This window comes from Lepidochelys kempii, chromosome 11, assembly GCF_965140285.1.
Source record: "Lepidochelys kempii isolate rLepKem1 chromosome 11, rLepKem1.hap1, whole genome shotgun sequence".
NCBI lineage: Eukaryota > Metazoa > Chordata > Testudines > Cheloniidae > Lepidochelys > Lepidochelys kempii.
In genome coordinates this window covers 45033409-45047897 of record NC_136390.1, presented here as the reverse complement: position 1 = coordinate 45047897, position 14489 = coordinate 45033409, and the positions used below count along the sequence as shown (strand labels likewise).

The 14489-nt window shown below is 39.8% G+C and overlaps 1 protein-coding gene across 1 annotated transcript in view; it reads left to right on the top strand.

The window, feature by feature from the left end:
• Positions 1–13930, top strand: part of TTN (titin) — a 468698-nt gene extending 454768 nt beyond the window's left edge. Inside the window, exons 333-346 of the mRNA XM_078847988.1 lie at positions 41–328; positions 452–751; positions 1222–1524; positions 1842–2144; positions 2265–2846; positions 2974–3279; positions 3380–3679; positions 3923–4498; positions 4590–4895; positions 4986–5579; positions 5706–11653; positions 11745–11898; positions 13032–13319; positions 13451–13930. Of these exons, the coding sequence (XP_078704114.1) occupies positions 41–328; positions 452–751; positions 1222–1524; positions 1842–2144; positions 2265–2846; positions 2974–3279; positions 3380–3679; positions 3923–4498; positions 4590–4895; positions 4986–5579; positions 5706–11653; positions 11745–11898; positions 13032–13319; positions 13451–13749 (10547 nt within the window). The 3' untranslated portion in view covers positions 13750–13930. The remainder of the gene's footprint in view (positions 1–40; positions 329–451; positions 752–1221; positions 1525–1841; positions 2145–2264; positions 2847–2973; positions 3280–3379; positions 3680–3922; positions 4499–4589; positions 4896–4985; positions 5580–5705; positions 11654–11744; positions 11899–13031; positions 13320–13450) is intronic.
• The last annotated feature ends 559 nt before the right edge of the window (positions 13931–14489 follow it).

The window sequence follows — 14489 nt, the reverse complement described above, 5'->3', positions numbered from 1 at the left end:
AAATGGATATTAAAAAGGTTTTGTTTTGTTTTTTTAATAGTGTTACCCACAATTGATCTTGCTGGAATAACTCAAAAGACAGTTCATGTGCCAGCTGGCAGACCCATAGAGTTAGCTATTCCAATTGGTGGCCGACCACCTCCAGCTGTATCTTGGTTCTTCGCTGGTTCTAAGCTAAGAGAATCAGAACGCACCAAGATTGAAACTGAAGCCAAAGTAGCTAAATTAAGTGTGCGTGAGACCACAATACATGACACTGGGGAGTACACACTTGAACTGAAGAACACAACTGGAACTGCTGTTGAGACTATAAAAGTTATCATTCTTGGTAAGGATTTATTATTAAGACATGATTGTCCACGATCCTTCCTCCTTCATCATGAAATTTATCACAATGGCAACCCAGCTTCTTTTTTAAAACAGTAACTTATGTCCTTTTTAATTTTTCTAGACAAACCTGGACCACCTACTGGACCTATCAGAATTGATGATATTGATTCAACTTCTGTTACTATCTCCTGGGAACAACCTGAGCTGGATGGTGGAGCTGCACTAAGTGGTTATGTGGTGGAGCAGCGTGATGCACACCGTCCTGGATGGCTACCAGTTTCTGAATCTGTAACAAGGACAACCTTTAAGTTCACTAGACTCATTGAAAGTTCTGAATATGTGTTCCGTGTGGCTGCTACAAACCGCTTTGGAATTGGATCATACCTTCAGTCTGACATTATAGAATGCAAGAGTAGAATCAGTAAGTCTACATTTTCTCCAGTTCTCTACATTTAAAAATGGAGAACAGTTTACATGGGCCTATGTATTGATACAACAGGGCTAGATCCCCTAGAATATATCCTATTATTTTCTTTGCCCAAATAATACGCTATACTCTCATGTATACTAATCATGTTATACTTGTGGAGAAAAATGCCACATCTAAAACTAATATGTTGCCCTGTATATGCATAATATACATGCTCTGGATAGAGTATTGGACTATGACTCTGGAGACCTAGGTTCTACTCCCAGGTGTACGCACTGGCCTGCTGGGTGAGCTTAGGGAAATCGCTTCACCTCTCTCAGCCTCAGCTTTCTCCTTTGTGATCTGGTGATGAAAAGCACTACAGGTGGTAGGTAGCATGTATTATGGATTAGTCCCCAGAAGCTACATTTGTAAATGCATTCTCATATTTTCTTTCTTAATTCTGTGTCTTTTTGTTTCAGGTCTTCCTGGTCCTCCTGACACTCTACAAGTGTCAGATGTCTCTCGCGAAGGCATGACACTTATCTGGCATCCGCCAGAAGATGATGGTGGCTCACAGATCTCTGGTTATATTGTGGAACGCAAAGAAGTCAGAGCAGATAGATGGGTCCGTGTAAATAAAATTCCAGTGACTATGACACGTTATCGCTCCACTGGACTGATTGAAGGACTAGAATATGAACACCGTGTCACAGCTATCAATGCCAGAGGCACAGGCAAACCAAGCCGTCCTTCCAAATCTGCTGTTGCTATGGATCCAATTGGTAAATAATTTCCTACATGGAGAAAAGAACATTTGAGGCAGAGGGGAATGTCACTGTTGAGACCTGCTGTTATGTTTAACAAACTAAAATTTTTCATCTGGATAGCTTAATGTACTGCAGCAGATATTTTAATTAAATTAATATACAAATAATATTTTAAAAATCTTTTTTCTTCATTAATTTCCTGTGTAAACATCACTATTACTAAATACTTATCAAATGGTGCATGTTAACATTTTGCTTTACTTTTACATATTCAAACTAAACATAGAACTATCTTAAAATATATTTACCTGCTATCTGATCTTCTATTCCAGCTCCCCCAGGTAAACCTCAGAACCCAAGAGTTACTGATACTACAAGAACATCAGTGTCCCTGGCCTGGAGTCCACCGGAAGAAGAAGGAGGTTCTAAAGTCACTGGCTACCTGCTTGAAATGCAAAAGGTTGATCAGTTTGAATGGACCAAATGTAACACCACTCCAACCAAGATACATGAATACACCTTGACACATCTACCACAAGGCGCAGAGTATAGATTCCGTGTGATGGCCTGTAATGCTGGTGGGCCTGGAGAACCTGCTGATGTGCCGGGAACAATCAAAGTAACAGAAATGCTTGGTAAGACGTTTTAGGTCTTAGTTCTTGCTGAAATAGACATAAGCAATTGTTTTGCATAAAACAGATATGACAGAATATCTGTAAAATAGATGTAACATAACATGTTGGGTTTATTTTCAGAATATCCTGATTGTGAACTTGAAAAATACCAGGAAGGTCTGTTTGTGAGACAAGGTGGAGTTATCAGGCTTACAGTACCAATTAAGGGTAAACCCATACCGATATGCAAATGGACTAAAGAAGGCCATGACATCAGCAAGAGAGCAATGATAGCAACTTCTGAGACACACACTGAACTTGTGATCAAAGATGCAGAAAGAGAAGATTCTGGTACCTATGATTTGGCACTTGAAAACAAATGTGCAAAGAAGGCTGTTTATATACAGGTCAGAGTGATTGGAATTCCAAATCCACCTGAAGGGCCACTTGAGTATGATGACATACAGACTCGCTCAGTCAGAGTAAGCTGGAGACCTCCTACTGACGATGGTGGGGCGGATATTATTGGTTACATCATTGAGAGGCGAGAAGTACCTAAGACTGCCTGGTACACTGTTGACTCCAGAGTGAGGGGAACATCATTAGTCGTGAAAGGACTCAAAGAAAATGTGGAGTATCACTTCCGTGTTTCTGCTGAAAACCAGTTTGGTATTAGCAAGTCCCTGAAATCTGAAGAACCAGTTGTACCAAAGACACCTTTGAGTGAGTAGATTTTTGTACAATCAACTTCCTGTTTTAATTATCATCTCTTATGTTTGTAAAAGTACAATCACACACACACACACACACGAGCTTTAAAAATACATGGTTATTATGTTATTTTTAACAGATCCTCCAGAGCCTCCAAACAATCCACCAGAAGTGCTTGATGTCACAAAGAGCTCTGTTAGCTTATTCTGGTCCAGACCTAAAGATGATGGTGGTTCTCGTGTCACTGGCTACTATGTTGACCGTAAAGAGACATCTACAGAGAAATGGGTCAGGCATAACAAGACTCAAATCACAACTACAATGTTCACAGTCACAGGACTTGTTCCAGATGCTGAATATCAGTTCCGCATCATTGCCCAAAATGACATTGGTGAGAGTGAACCAAGCCCTGCTTCTGAACCAGTGGTGTGCAAAGATCCATTTGGTAAGAAAACTCTTTGAATTAGTTGACATTTTGGAAAGCAATTTAGTGAAGTTCTTAGAGAAGTGAAATTTAACTTTTGTAAATACTCTGTAATTTATAGACAAACCAAGTCAACCTGGAGAAATTGAGATCACTTCTACATCTAAGGATAGCATTACTTTAGAATGGGAACGGCCTGAATGTGATGGTGGAAAAGATATCCTGGGATACTGGATTGAATATCGTCAGTCTGGAGACAGTGCATGGAAAAAGTGCAATAAAGAACGTATCAAAGACAGACAATTCACAGTGGGAGGTTTACTGGAGGCAACAGAATATGAATTCAGGGTTTTTGCAGAAAATGAGACTGGAGTCAGCAGACCTCGAAGAACAGCTATGACAGTAAAGACTAAATTAACATGTAAGTTTAAATGTACTATCCTAGTCACTATAATTTATGTGACAGATTAAATGGTATTTTATGTCCTGGTAAACTATGATGTTGTGCTCATGAACATTATATATTGGCTATATAGTCTTAAAGAATAAGCCTGCAAGTTTAAATGTAAATTGGTGACAGGTATACGTGAAGGATGTGTATAGATAAAGTAATAGTGGAGGAACATTTAATAATTTTCTTATCTTTAACCTTTCAATGTTATAGCTGGAGAAGCACCAGGCATAAGACAAGCAATGAAGGATGTTACAACTAAACTGGGGGAAGCAGCTCAGTTGACATGCCAGATTGTTGGGAGACCTCTTCCTGACATTAAATGGTATCGTTTTGGCAAAGAACTGGTACAAAGCCGAAAATACAGAATGTCATCAGATGGACGCACCCATACACTGACTGTAATAACAGAAGAACAAGAAGATGAAGGTGTTTACACTTGCATGGCTACCAATGATGTTGGAGAGATTGAAACTAGTGGCAAGCTACTCCTGCAGGCTCCTCCTCAGTTCCACTCTGGCTTCCCACTGAAAGAGAAATATTATGCAGGTGTGGGTGGCACCCTTCGCCTCCATATTGTATACATTGGTCGCCCAGTACCTGCTATCACTTGGTTCCATGATAAGAAACCTTTGAGAGACTCAGAAAATGTTACTATTGAGAACACAGAGCATTATACTCATCTTGTCATTAAGAATGTCCAGCATAAGACCCATGCTGGGAAGTATAAAGTGCAACTAAGCAACATATTTGGAACAGTTGACACTGTACTTAATGTGGAAATACAAGGTATTTAATCTATTTCCAATAATTCTGCTGAATAATATTCTCTAAAATATTTACTGGCAGATAACTAAAATACTATGTTTTCCTTTTATAGATAAACCAGATCAACCAACAGGGCCAATTGTTGTGGAAGCCCTACTGAAGAATTCTGTGGTAATCAGCTGGAAGCCACCTGAGGATGATGGAGGTGCTTTGATAACAAACTATGTGGTAGAGAAACGTGAAGCTAAGGAAGGCACAGAGTGGCAACTGGTATCTTCAAGCATTTCAAGCACGACGTGCAGAATTGTTAACCTAACTGAAAATGCAGGATATTATTTCCGTGTGTCTGCTCAGAATACGTATGGCATTAGCAAAGCACTAGAGGTTTCATCAGTTGTTGTTATCAAAAGTCCATTTGGTAAGTGTGCACCAAAATACGAGTTTACATATATCTGCGAATTACTAAGCTAACTTCATTTAACGTTTTGAATCTTTTTATTCTTTACAGAAAAACCAGGGCAACCTAGTCAACCTGTAGTAACTGCTGTTACAAAGGACTCTTGTGTTGTGTCCTGGAAACCACCAGCTAGTGATGGAGGTGCAAAGATCAGAAATTACTACCTCGAGAAACGTGAAAAGAAACAAAACAAATGGATTGCAGTAACAACAGAAGAAATTCGTGAAACAGTCTACTCTGTGAAAAGTCTTGTTGAAGGCCTTGAATATGAATTCCGTGTAAAATGTGAAAATCTAGGAGGTGAAAGTGAATGGAGTGAAGTATCACAACCAGTCATTCCAAAATCTGATGTACCAATTCAAGCACCACATTTCAAGGAAGAACTAAGAAACTTGAATGTGAAATTCAGAGCCACTGCCACATTTGTTTGCAAAGTCACCGGTCAACCTAAGCCTATTGTTAAATGGTTTAGACAGGGTAAAGAGATCTTGCCAGATGGTGAAAAGGTTAAGATACAAGAATTTAAAGGTGGATATCACCAGCTGGTCATTACAAATGCAACAGACGATGATGCCACTGTCTACCAAGTTAGAGCTACCAATCAGGGAGGATCTGTCTCTGGCACTGCCTCTTTGGATGTTGAAGGTGAATAAAGTGTTTTGATGCTTTAGTCAAATTCTTATTTAACTTTCCAAAGTTTAGAATTCTCCTGCTGTGTTTTAGTTAAAATATTGTTTGTACTGATGGGATCTTTCTTTCTTTCTGCTACAGTTCCTGCTAAGATTCACTTGCCCAAAAATCTTGAAGGTATGGGAGCTGTTCACGCTCTCCGAGGTGAAGTGGTCAGCATCAAGATTCCATTCAGTGGCAAGCCGGATCCAGTGATCACATGGCAGAAAGGACAAGATCTCATTGATAACAATGGACACTACCAAGTTATTGTTACAAGATCATTCACCTCTCTAGTTTTTCCAAATGGTGTGGACAGAAAAGATGCAGGTTTCTACATTGTTTGTGCTAAAAATAGATTTGGCATTGATCAAAAAACAGTTGAATTAGATGTGGCTGATGTACCTGATCCACCAAGGGGTCTGAAAGTAAGTGACATTTCAAGGGATTCAGTTAACTTGATCTGGACTGCTCCAGCAGCTGATGGTGGAAGCAGAGTCACAAACTACATCATTGAGAAACGTGCTACTACAGCAGAGAGATGGATTCGTGTTGCACAAGCTCGTGATACCCGATACACTGTGGTAAACCTATTTGGCAAGACAAGCTACCAGTTCCGTGTAATTGCAGAAAATAAATTTGGGCAAAGTCAGCCTTCTGAACCTACAGAGCCAATTATAACACAGGAAGATAAGACAAGAATGCTGAACTATGATGAAGAAGTTGATGAGACCAGAGAAGTCACCACAGTTAAAGCATCTCACTCTTCCACAAAGGAACTCTATGACAAATATATGATTGCTGAAGAGCTTGGGCGTGGGCATTTTGGAATTGTTCACCGCTGTGTTGAAACAGTTTCCAAGAAGACCTTCCTGGCCAAATTTGTTAAAGTAAAGGGAGCTGACCAAGTTTCAGTAAAGAAAGAGATTTCCATCCTAAACATTGCTAGGCATAGAAATATCTTGTATCTTCACGAATCATTTGAAAGCCTAGAAGAATTAGTCATGATCTTTGAGTTCATATCTGGAGTTGACATCTTTGAAAGAATTAGTACAACCTCATTTGAACTGAGTGAAAGAGAAATAGTAAACTATGTACATCAGGTCTGTGAAGCACTTGAATTCTTACACAGTCAAAACATTGGACATTTTGATATCAGGCCAGAGAATATCATTTACTTCACAAGAAGAAGCTCCACAATTAAAATTATTGAGTTTGGTCAGGCTAGACAGCTGAAGCCTGGTGACAACTTCAGACTTCAGTTTACTTCTCCTGAATATTATGGACCTGAAGTACATCAACATGATGTGGTCAGCACAGCTACTGATATGTGGTCACTTGGTGCCCTGGTATATATACTTCTAAGTGGTATTAATCCTTTCATTGCTGAAACAAACCAACAGACTATTGAAAATATCATCAGTGCTGAATACAACTTTGATGATGAAGCATTCAAAGATATAAGCATTGAGGCCATGGACTTTGTTGATCGCCTACTAGTAAAGGAAAGGAAAGGTCGTATGACTGCAGCAGAAGCACTTAGTCATCCGTGGCTGAAACAGAGGACGGAAAAGATAAGCACTAAAGTCATCAAAACATTAAGACATAGGCGGTACTACCAGACCCTGGTGAAGAAAGAATGGAATATGGTTGTGTCAGTAGCTCGCATTTCCTGTGGTGGTGCAATTAGATCTCAGAAAGGGGTTACAGTTGCCAAAGTAAAAGTTGCATCAATTGACATTGGCCCCATTTCTGGGCAGATAATGCATGCTGTTGTAGAAGAAGGAGGGCATGCCAAATACACATGTAAGATTGAAAATTACGATCAGTCCACACAAGTGACTTGGTACTTTGGTATCAGGCAACTGGAGAACAATGGGAAGTATGAAATCAGCTACCAGGAAGGAGTGGCAACCATGTATGTCAAAGACATTACTAAATCAGATGATGGTACCTATAGATGCAAGGTAGTAAATGACTATGGTGAAGATAGTTCCTATGCAGAACTATTTGTGAAAGGTGTGAGAGAAGTTTCTGAGTATTATAGATACAGAACAGTTAAGAAAGTGAAACGCCGAGTGGATACTATGAGACTTCTAGAGAGGCCACCAGAATTTACTCTGCCTCTGTATAACCACACTGCCTATGTTGATGAAAATGTCAGGTTTGGAGTAACTATAACTGTCCACCCAGAACCTCGAGTAACATGGTTCAAATCAGGTCAGAAAATCAAACCAGGTGATGACGATAGGAAGTATACTTTTGAATCAGACAAAGGTCTTTATCAACTTACCATCCATAAACTTACTGAGGACGATGATGCTGAGTATAGTGTTTTGGCACGCAACAAATATGGTGAAGACAGTTGCAAAGCTAAGCTGACTGTAATTCCACACCCACCTCCAGCAGACACCACATTAAGACCGATGTTCAAAAGACTATTAGCAAATGCAGAGTGCCAAGAAGGCCAAAGTGTGTGCTTTGAGATAAGAATATCTGGTGTACCAAAACCAACATTGAAATGGGAGAAAGATGGTCAACCTCTGTCATGTGGTCCCAACATTGAAGTTGTTTATGAAGGCTTGGACTATTATGCTTTGCACATCAGAGATACTTTACCAGAAGACAGTGGTTATTATAGAGTTACTGCTACAAACAGTGCTGGATCTGCAAGTTGTCAGGCTTACCTGAAAGTAGAACGCTTGACATATGTCAAGCACGAGTACAAGACAGAAGAAGAACGGGAAAAGCATGTACAAAAACAAATTGACAAGACACTAAGAATGGCAGAAATCCTTTCTGGGACTGAAACTGTTCCACTAACACAAGCTGCACAGGAAGCTCTAAGAGAAGCTGCCACGCTGTATAAGCCAGCGGTGAGTACTAAGACTGTTAAAGGTGTATATGAAATTCAGAAGGAAGAAATAAAGGAAGAAAGGAGACTTCGCATGCCGTACGAGATACCAGAGCCTCGCAGGCATGTACGCACTGCTCTTGAAGAAGATCAGACCATTAAACAGTTTGTGCCTATGTCAGATATGAAGTGGTACAAGAAGCTGCGAGACCAGTATGAAATGCCAGGAAAACTGGACAGAATTGTTCAGAAACGGCCAAAGCGCATTCGCCTGTCTAGATGGGAACAGTTCTATGTGATGCCACTCCCACGCATTTCTGATCAGTATAAACCTAAATGGCGCATACCAAAGCTGTCACAAGATGACCTTGAAACTGTGAGACCAGCACGCCGTCGAACACCATCTCCTGATTATGAGCTTTATTACAGACCAAGAAGGCGATCACTCAGTGACCTATCAGATGAGGAATTACTCCTACCTATTGATGACTATTTAGCCATGAAGAGAATTGAAGAGGAAAGACTGCGTCTTGAAGAAGAACTTGAGTTAGGCTTTTCTGCTTCACCACCAAGCAGAAGCCCTCCACGTTTTGAGCTGTCTGCCCTTCGTTATTCTTCAGCAGGGGAGCAGATCAGTACAGAGGAAGCCAGAAAAAGAGAGCTGAGGTACTCAACCTATCACATCCCATCTAAAGCTGAAACTGGAGCAAGTTATGCAGAACTTCGTCAACGCCATGACAGGGCTGTCTATAGGCCACCAAAGCAAAGACAGAGAATAATGGATGAAAGAGAGGATGAAGAATTGCTTCGTCCAGTTATCACAACTCAGCGACTCTCCGAATACAAGAGCGAGCTTGAGCGTATGGCACAGGAGGAAGAGAGCAGAGTGAGGAGGAGACAGAGAGAAATAACGGAGATTACATCAGAAGAAGAAGAAGAAATAAAAATGGTGGAACGTGTTCACAGGGAATTTTCACCACCCTCAAGGCTATTAAGGAGGAGAAGATCTCTTTCTCCAACTTATATTGAATTAATGCGCCCAGTATCTGAATTAATTCGGCCCCATTCACGGCCTGCAGAAGAAACTGAAAGGAGATCCCCTACCCCAGAGAGAACTCGGCCACGCTCACCAAGCCCGGTGACTAGTGAAAGATCACTCTCTCGATTCGAAAGGATGGCCAGATTTGATATCTTCTCCAGGTATGACTCCATGAAAGCTGCTTTGAAAACTCAGAAAACAATGGAAAGGAAATACGAAGTTCTGACTCAGCAGCCTTTCACTTTGGACCACACCCCTCGCATCACTCTGAGAATGCGCTCTCATCGTGTGCCATGCAATCATAATACCAGGTTCATTCTGAACGTCCAGTCGAAACCAACAGCTGAAGTGAAATGGTACCATAATGGTATTGAAATCCAAGAGAGCAGTAAGATACATTTCACTAATACCAGTGGTGTGTTAACCTTGGAGATTCTTGACTGCCATATTGATGACAGTGGAACATATCGTGTTGTATGCACAAACTACAAAGGAGAATGTTCTGACTATGCGACATTAGATGTTACGGGAGGAGATTATACTACCTACTCTTCCCAGCGCAGAGATGAGGAAGTACCAAGACCAGTTTTTCCTGACTTGACAAAGACAGAGGCTTATGCTGTTTCCTCTTTTAAGAAAACATCTGCAATAGAGGCTAGTTCTTCAGTAAGAGAGGTCAAATCAGAAATGACAGAGACTAGAGAATCACTCTCGTCATACGAACGCTATGCTTCTGCTGAAAAGAAAATCACTGCAGCTGAAGAAAAATCATTGGAGGAAAGGGCTTCACTCAAGAAGTTTAAGACCACTCTTCCAGCAACAATATTAACAAAACCACGATCCATCACTGTCTCTGAAGGGGAAACTGCAAGATTTTCTTGTGATATTGATGGTGAACCAACACCAACAGTAACGTGGTTACGTGCAGGTCAAGCCATTGTTTCTTCCAGGCGCTTCCAAGTTACACGAACACAATACAAATCTACTTTTGAGATTTCTTCTGTCCAGACATCAGATGAAGGAAGTTACATTTTGGTGGTAGAAAACTCTGAAGGAAGACAGGAAGCACACTTTACTTTGACTGTACAAAGTGCAAGGGTTCCTGAAAAAGCAATTACATCGCCCCCAAAAGTCAAATCTCCTGAGCTTCGTGTGAAGTCTCCAGAGCCAGTTAAATCACCTAAACGTGTAAAATCCCCTGAACCACCTACTGCTCATGCAAAAGCTAAATCAGCAGCAGAAGGCAGGACAACTCCAGTGGAGAAAGTGCAGTTACCAACTGTTGCTCCTCCCAGGATAACTCAGCAGCTGAAAGTGGAAGCTTGTGGAGATAAGGTAAGGTTTTCCTGTGCAGCTGAAAGCAGTATCTTAAGTGTCAGAGAAGTATCCTGGTATAAAGATGGCAACAAACTGAAAGAAGACAGCCATTTCATGTTTCATTATTCAGCAGATGGCACCTATGAACTCAAAATCCATAACCTTACAGAGTCTGATCAAGGTGCATATACCTGTGAAATCACTGGGGAAGGTGGTGTATCTAAAACTAACTTCCAATTTGTTGGCCAAGTTTTTAAAAGTATCCATTCCCAAGTGTCAAGCATGACTGAAAAGTCTAAATCAGTTGAGAAAGAGGCTGAGGCACTTAAAATTTCTACCCAGAAGAAATCAGCAGTGACAACTCAAGAAAAAGCAGTGGTCCAAGAAGAAATTGTTAAAAAGTCAGCAGTTTCTGAAGAAGCCAAAAGATCACATGCAGAAATTAAAGCTTCCTCCACTAAAATGACTGTGTCTGATGGTCAGAAAGTTACTGTGAAAGCTAACATTGATGGTGCAACTGAAGTGAAATGGGTGCTGAATGGAATAGAGCTACCTAACTCAGAAGATTACAGATATGGTGTATCTGGAAGTGATCACACTCTAACCATCAAAAAAGCTAGTCATAAAGATGAAGGAATACTTACGTGTGAAGGTAAAACTGACGAAGGCCTTGTCAGATGCCAGTTTGATATGACCTTTTCTCCTGAGCGCTCAAATGCACCAGCCTTCATCACACAGCCCAAATCTCAAAACATTGATGAAGGACAAGATGTATTGTTGACTTGTGAAATCTCTGGGGATCCTTCTCCTGAAATTGAGTGGTTTAAGAATAACCAACCTGTAAGTAATCGCTTACATATTAGCTTTAAAAATTGTATTAAAAATTCTTGTTAAAGTTGATCATAATCAAAAATCTTTTTTTCCCCCTCAGATTGCTATGTCATCCAAAATCAATGTAAGTCGCTCCAATACCATATATTCTCTTAATATTCGAAATGCTGCAGTGAGTGACAGTGGAAAATACACAGTCAAAGCTAAAAATTACCATGGACAATGCTCTGCTACAGCATCCCTGACTGTACTCAGTAAGTTTGTTGTTTAATTCTTATTGTTTTGAATGACTAGAACTCTCGCCTGGTAGAATTAGATGCAACAAAATCTGTAGAGTGGTGCTGACTTACACATTGTAACACATTTCTATTTTTGTTATACAAAGTACAATATAATTTATATTTTACAAATATGAGGGATCTTTTATGCTATTTGAATACCTATTTAAGTGTGTTCAGTTTCCTACCAGATGAGTGTCAATAGCAAGCAGTGAACATTCTTAACTGTGATCTTGCCATTACCCTCTGGGTGCCTGTGATCACTGTTTCATCGAACATCAAAGTAGTTCATTTTAAAAAAGTGTATTACTCTACCATTAAAAATGTATTGAACTGCCAGCAAAAGAATTTAGTTCAAGTATTAGCAATTCAAGAATATCTTGATTCCTGGAATCAAGGGGTTATTGTATTTTTGCTGCTGATGTATGTTTGTGCTTATGTTAAAGAGAAAGCAGCTGTGATATTTACTACTTGTTAGATGACTACAGAACAATTCACTTAACCAGAATATGTAGGTCAAACAAAGAGAAATTATAAAACAGTATTTAAAAGTACCTGAAAATGTTTCAGAATTTCTACTGATATGAACTAGGCAAATGCATAATCTCTTGCTCTATGATTCTAGTGATAAATCTGACAAGAAACGCTTTCGGATGATATGTCTTAAAATTGGCAAGTAAGAGCTGCAGCTAGAGACTGAAGGAATAGCAAGGAGTTCCCATAGCTCTTCTTAGGTACATTTTGGGTGGCGTTTTCTGGTTAGTCTGAAAAGGAATCAAAAACCAAATCAAAATACCCACTGCCAGAAAAAAATACTAAACTTCTTTAAAAAGCAGCAGAATTATATCTCTGGCCGCAGCTGTAATTTTCCTTTCTTCATACATGTCATAGGCTAATAAAATGTCTGCTTCCTGTTTCATTATATAAATTATTATTAGTGATTTAGCCATGATTTGATCAAGTAGTTGGCAACATTTTTATGGTCCATTGAAGTTTTCCTTTCTCCCTTACTCTTTTCTCCCTTCTGTGAAGTCAACATAGGATCACATTACTTGACCAGTTAAGGAGATGACATAGCTTTTTCCTTTTATGTTTGCTCTGCTCCACAGCTCTAATTGAAGAACCTCCAAAAGAGGTAGTATTGAGGACAAGTGGTGATGCAAGCATGCAGGAAAGTTTCTCTTCTCAGTCATTTCAAATGTCTGCTTCTAAACAAGAGGCTTCGTTCAGCAGTAGTAGCATGACCGAAATGAAATTCGCAAGCATGTCTGCCCAAAGCATGGCCTCTTCCATGAAAGAATCCTTTGTAGAGATGAGCTCCAGCCGTATTATGGGAAAATCTAGTCTGACACAACTGGAGAGTTCAGCTAGTAGAATGATTCAATCCGGTTTGAGAGGTGAGCAATAGAATTACTGGTAGAATTAGAATATCAAATACCCGGGAGTACTACTTAGAATACCTCTGCTGCAGGGAGATAGTTCTTAATGAAAATAACTAACTTGAAACTTACTTTCCCATTTTGCAAAGGAGTACCACCCAAAATTGAAGCTCTTCCATCTGATATCAGCATTGATGAAGGAAAGGTTCTCACAGTATCCTGTGCCTTTTCGGGTGAACCGGCTCCTGAAGTAACATGGTACTGCAAAGGGGAAAAAATTACTAGTCAGGAACAGCAAGGCAGATTTCATATTGAAACTAGTGAAGATCTAACCACTCTTATCATCATGGATGTCCAGAAGAATGATGGCGGACTTTATACACTGAATTTAGGAAATGAATTCGGTACTGATTCTGCCACTGTGAATATTAATATTCGATCAGTTTAGAGGGCTTATCTGTTTTATTTACACTTGACTTTTTACAAGTGTCATATAGACTAAAATATCTGATCTGTAAATAGGAAAAACATATTTTTGTACCTACCTGAATGAGACAAAGTTCAAAGATATACATTGACTTATAGTTATTATTTGACCTATGAATTTTAAACATTTTTCAATGACATGTACATACTGTATATAGCCGAAGTTAACGGTTATGGAGTTTTGTACCATTTATTTTACGACTTTTAAAATGTAATTTTTGGAACTAACGGTTGGTAGGAGAAAGTTTCTAAGGAAACGAATACCCTGCTCAACATTTAACTAATTTTTGTGCCTCAACACAGTGTTGATGTCTAAGAATGCCTCAACAGGTAGAGAGGCTCCCTGTTGAAGACTGCATACACCTAAGAAATGATACTGTGCATTGTACTTATACGTGCACGAATATATATGTTGAATCAGAAGTGTAAGGCATTGGTGATGTTTGCATCTACCCTCCTGTAATCAGCACTTTAACGTTTTACATTGACTCTGATTGTCACGCTAATTTTTATTTCCGGACTGACTTACAATATTTTGAGCAAAGTGCAAGCGGCCAGCACTTTGTTCACTCACTGTTTGAGTGCTGTTTCTGGCATATTGACTACCTGAATAGCTTTTAAGAAGTAACATCACCTGGCCATTCCCTCCTTCAACGAAGTTGTTTAGGTACTCAAGTGCAGCAGCAGTACAGCCTCTCGGAG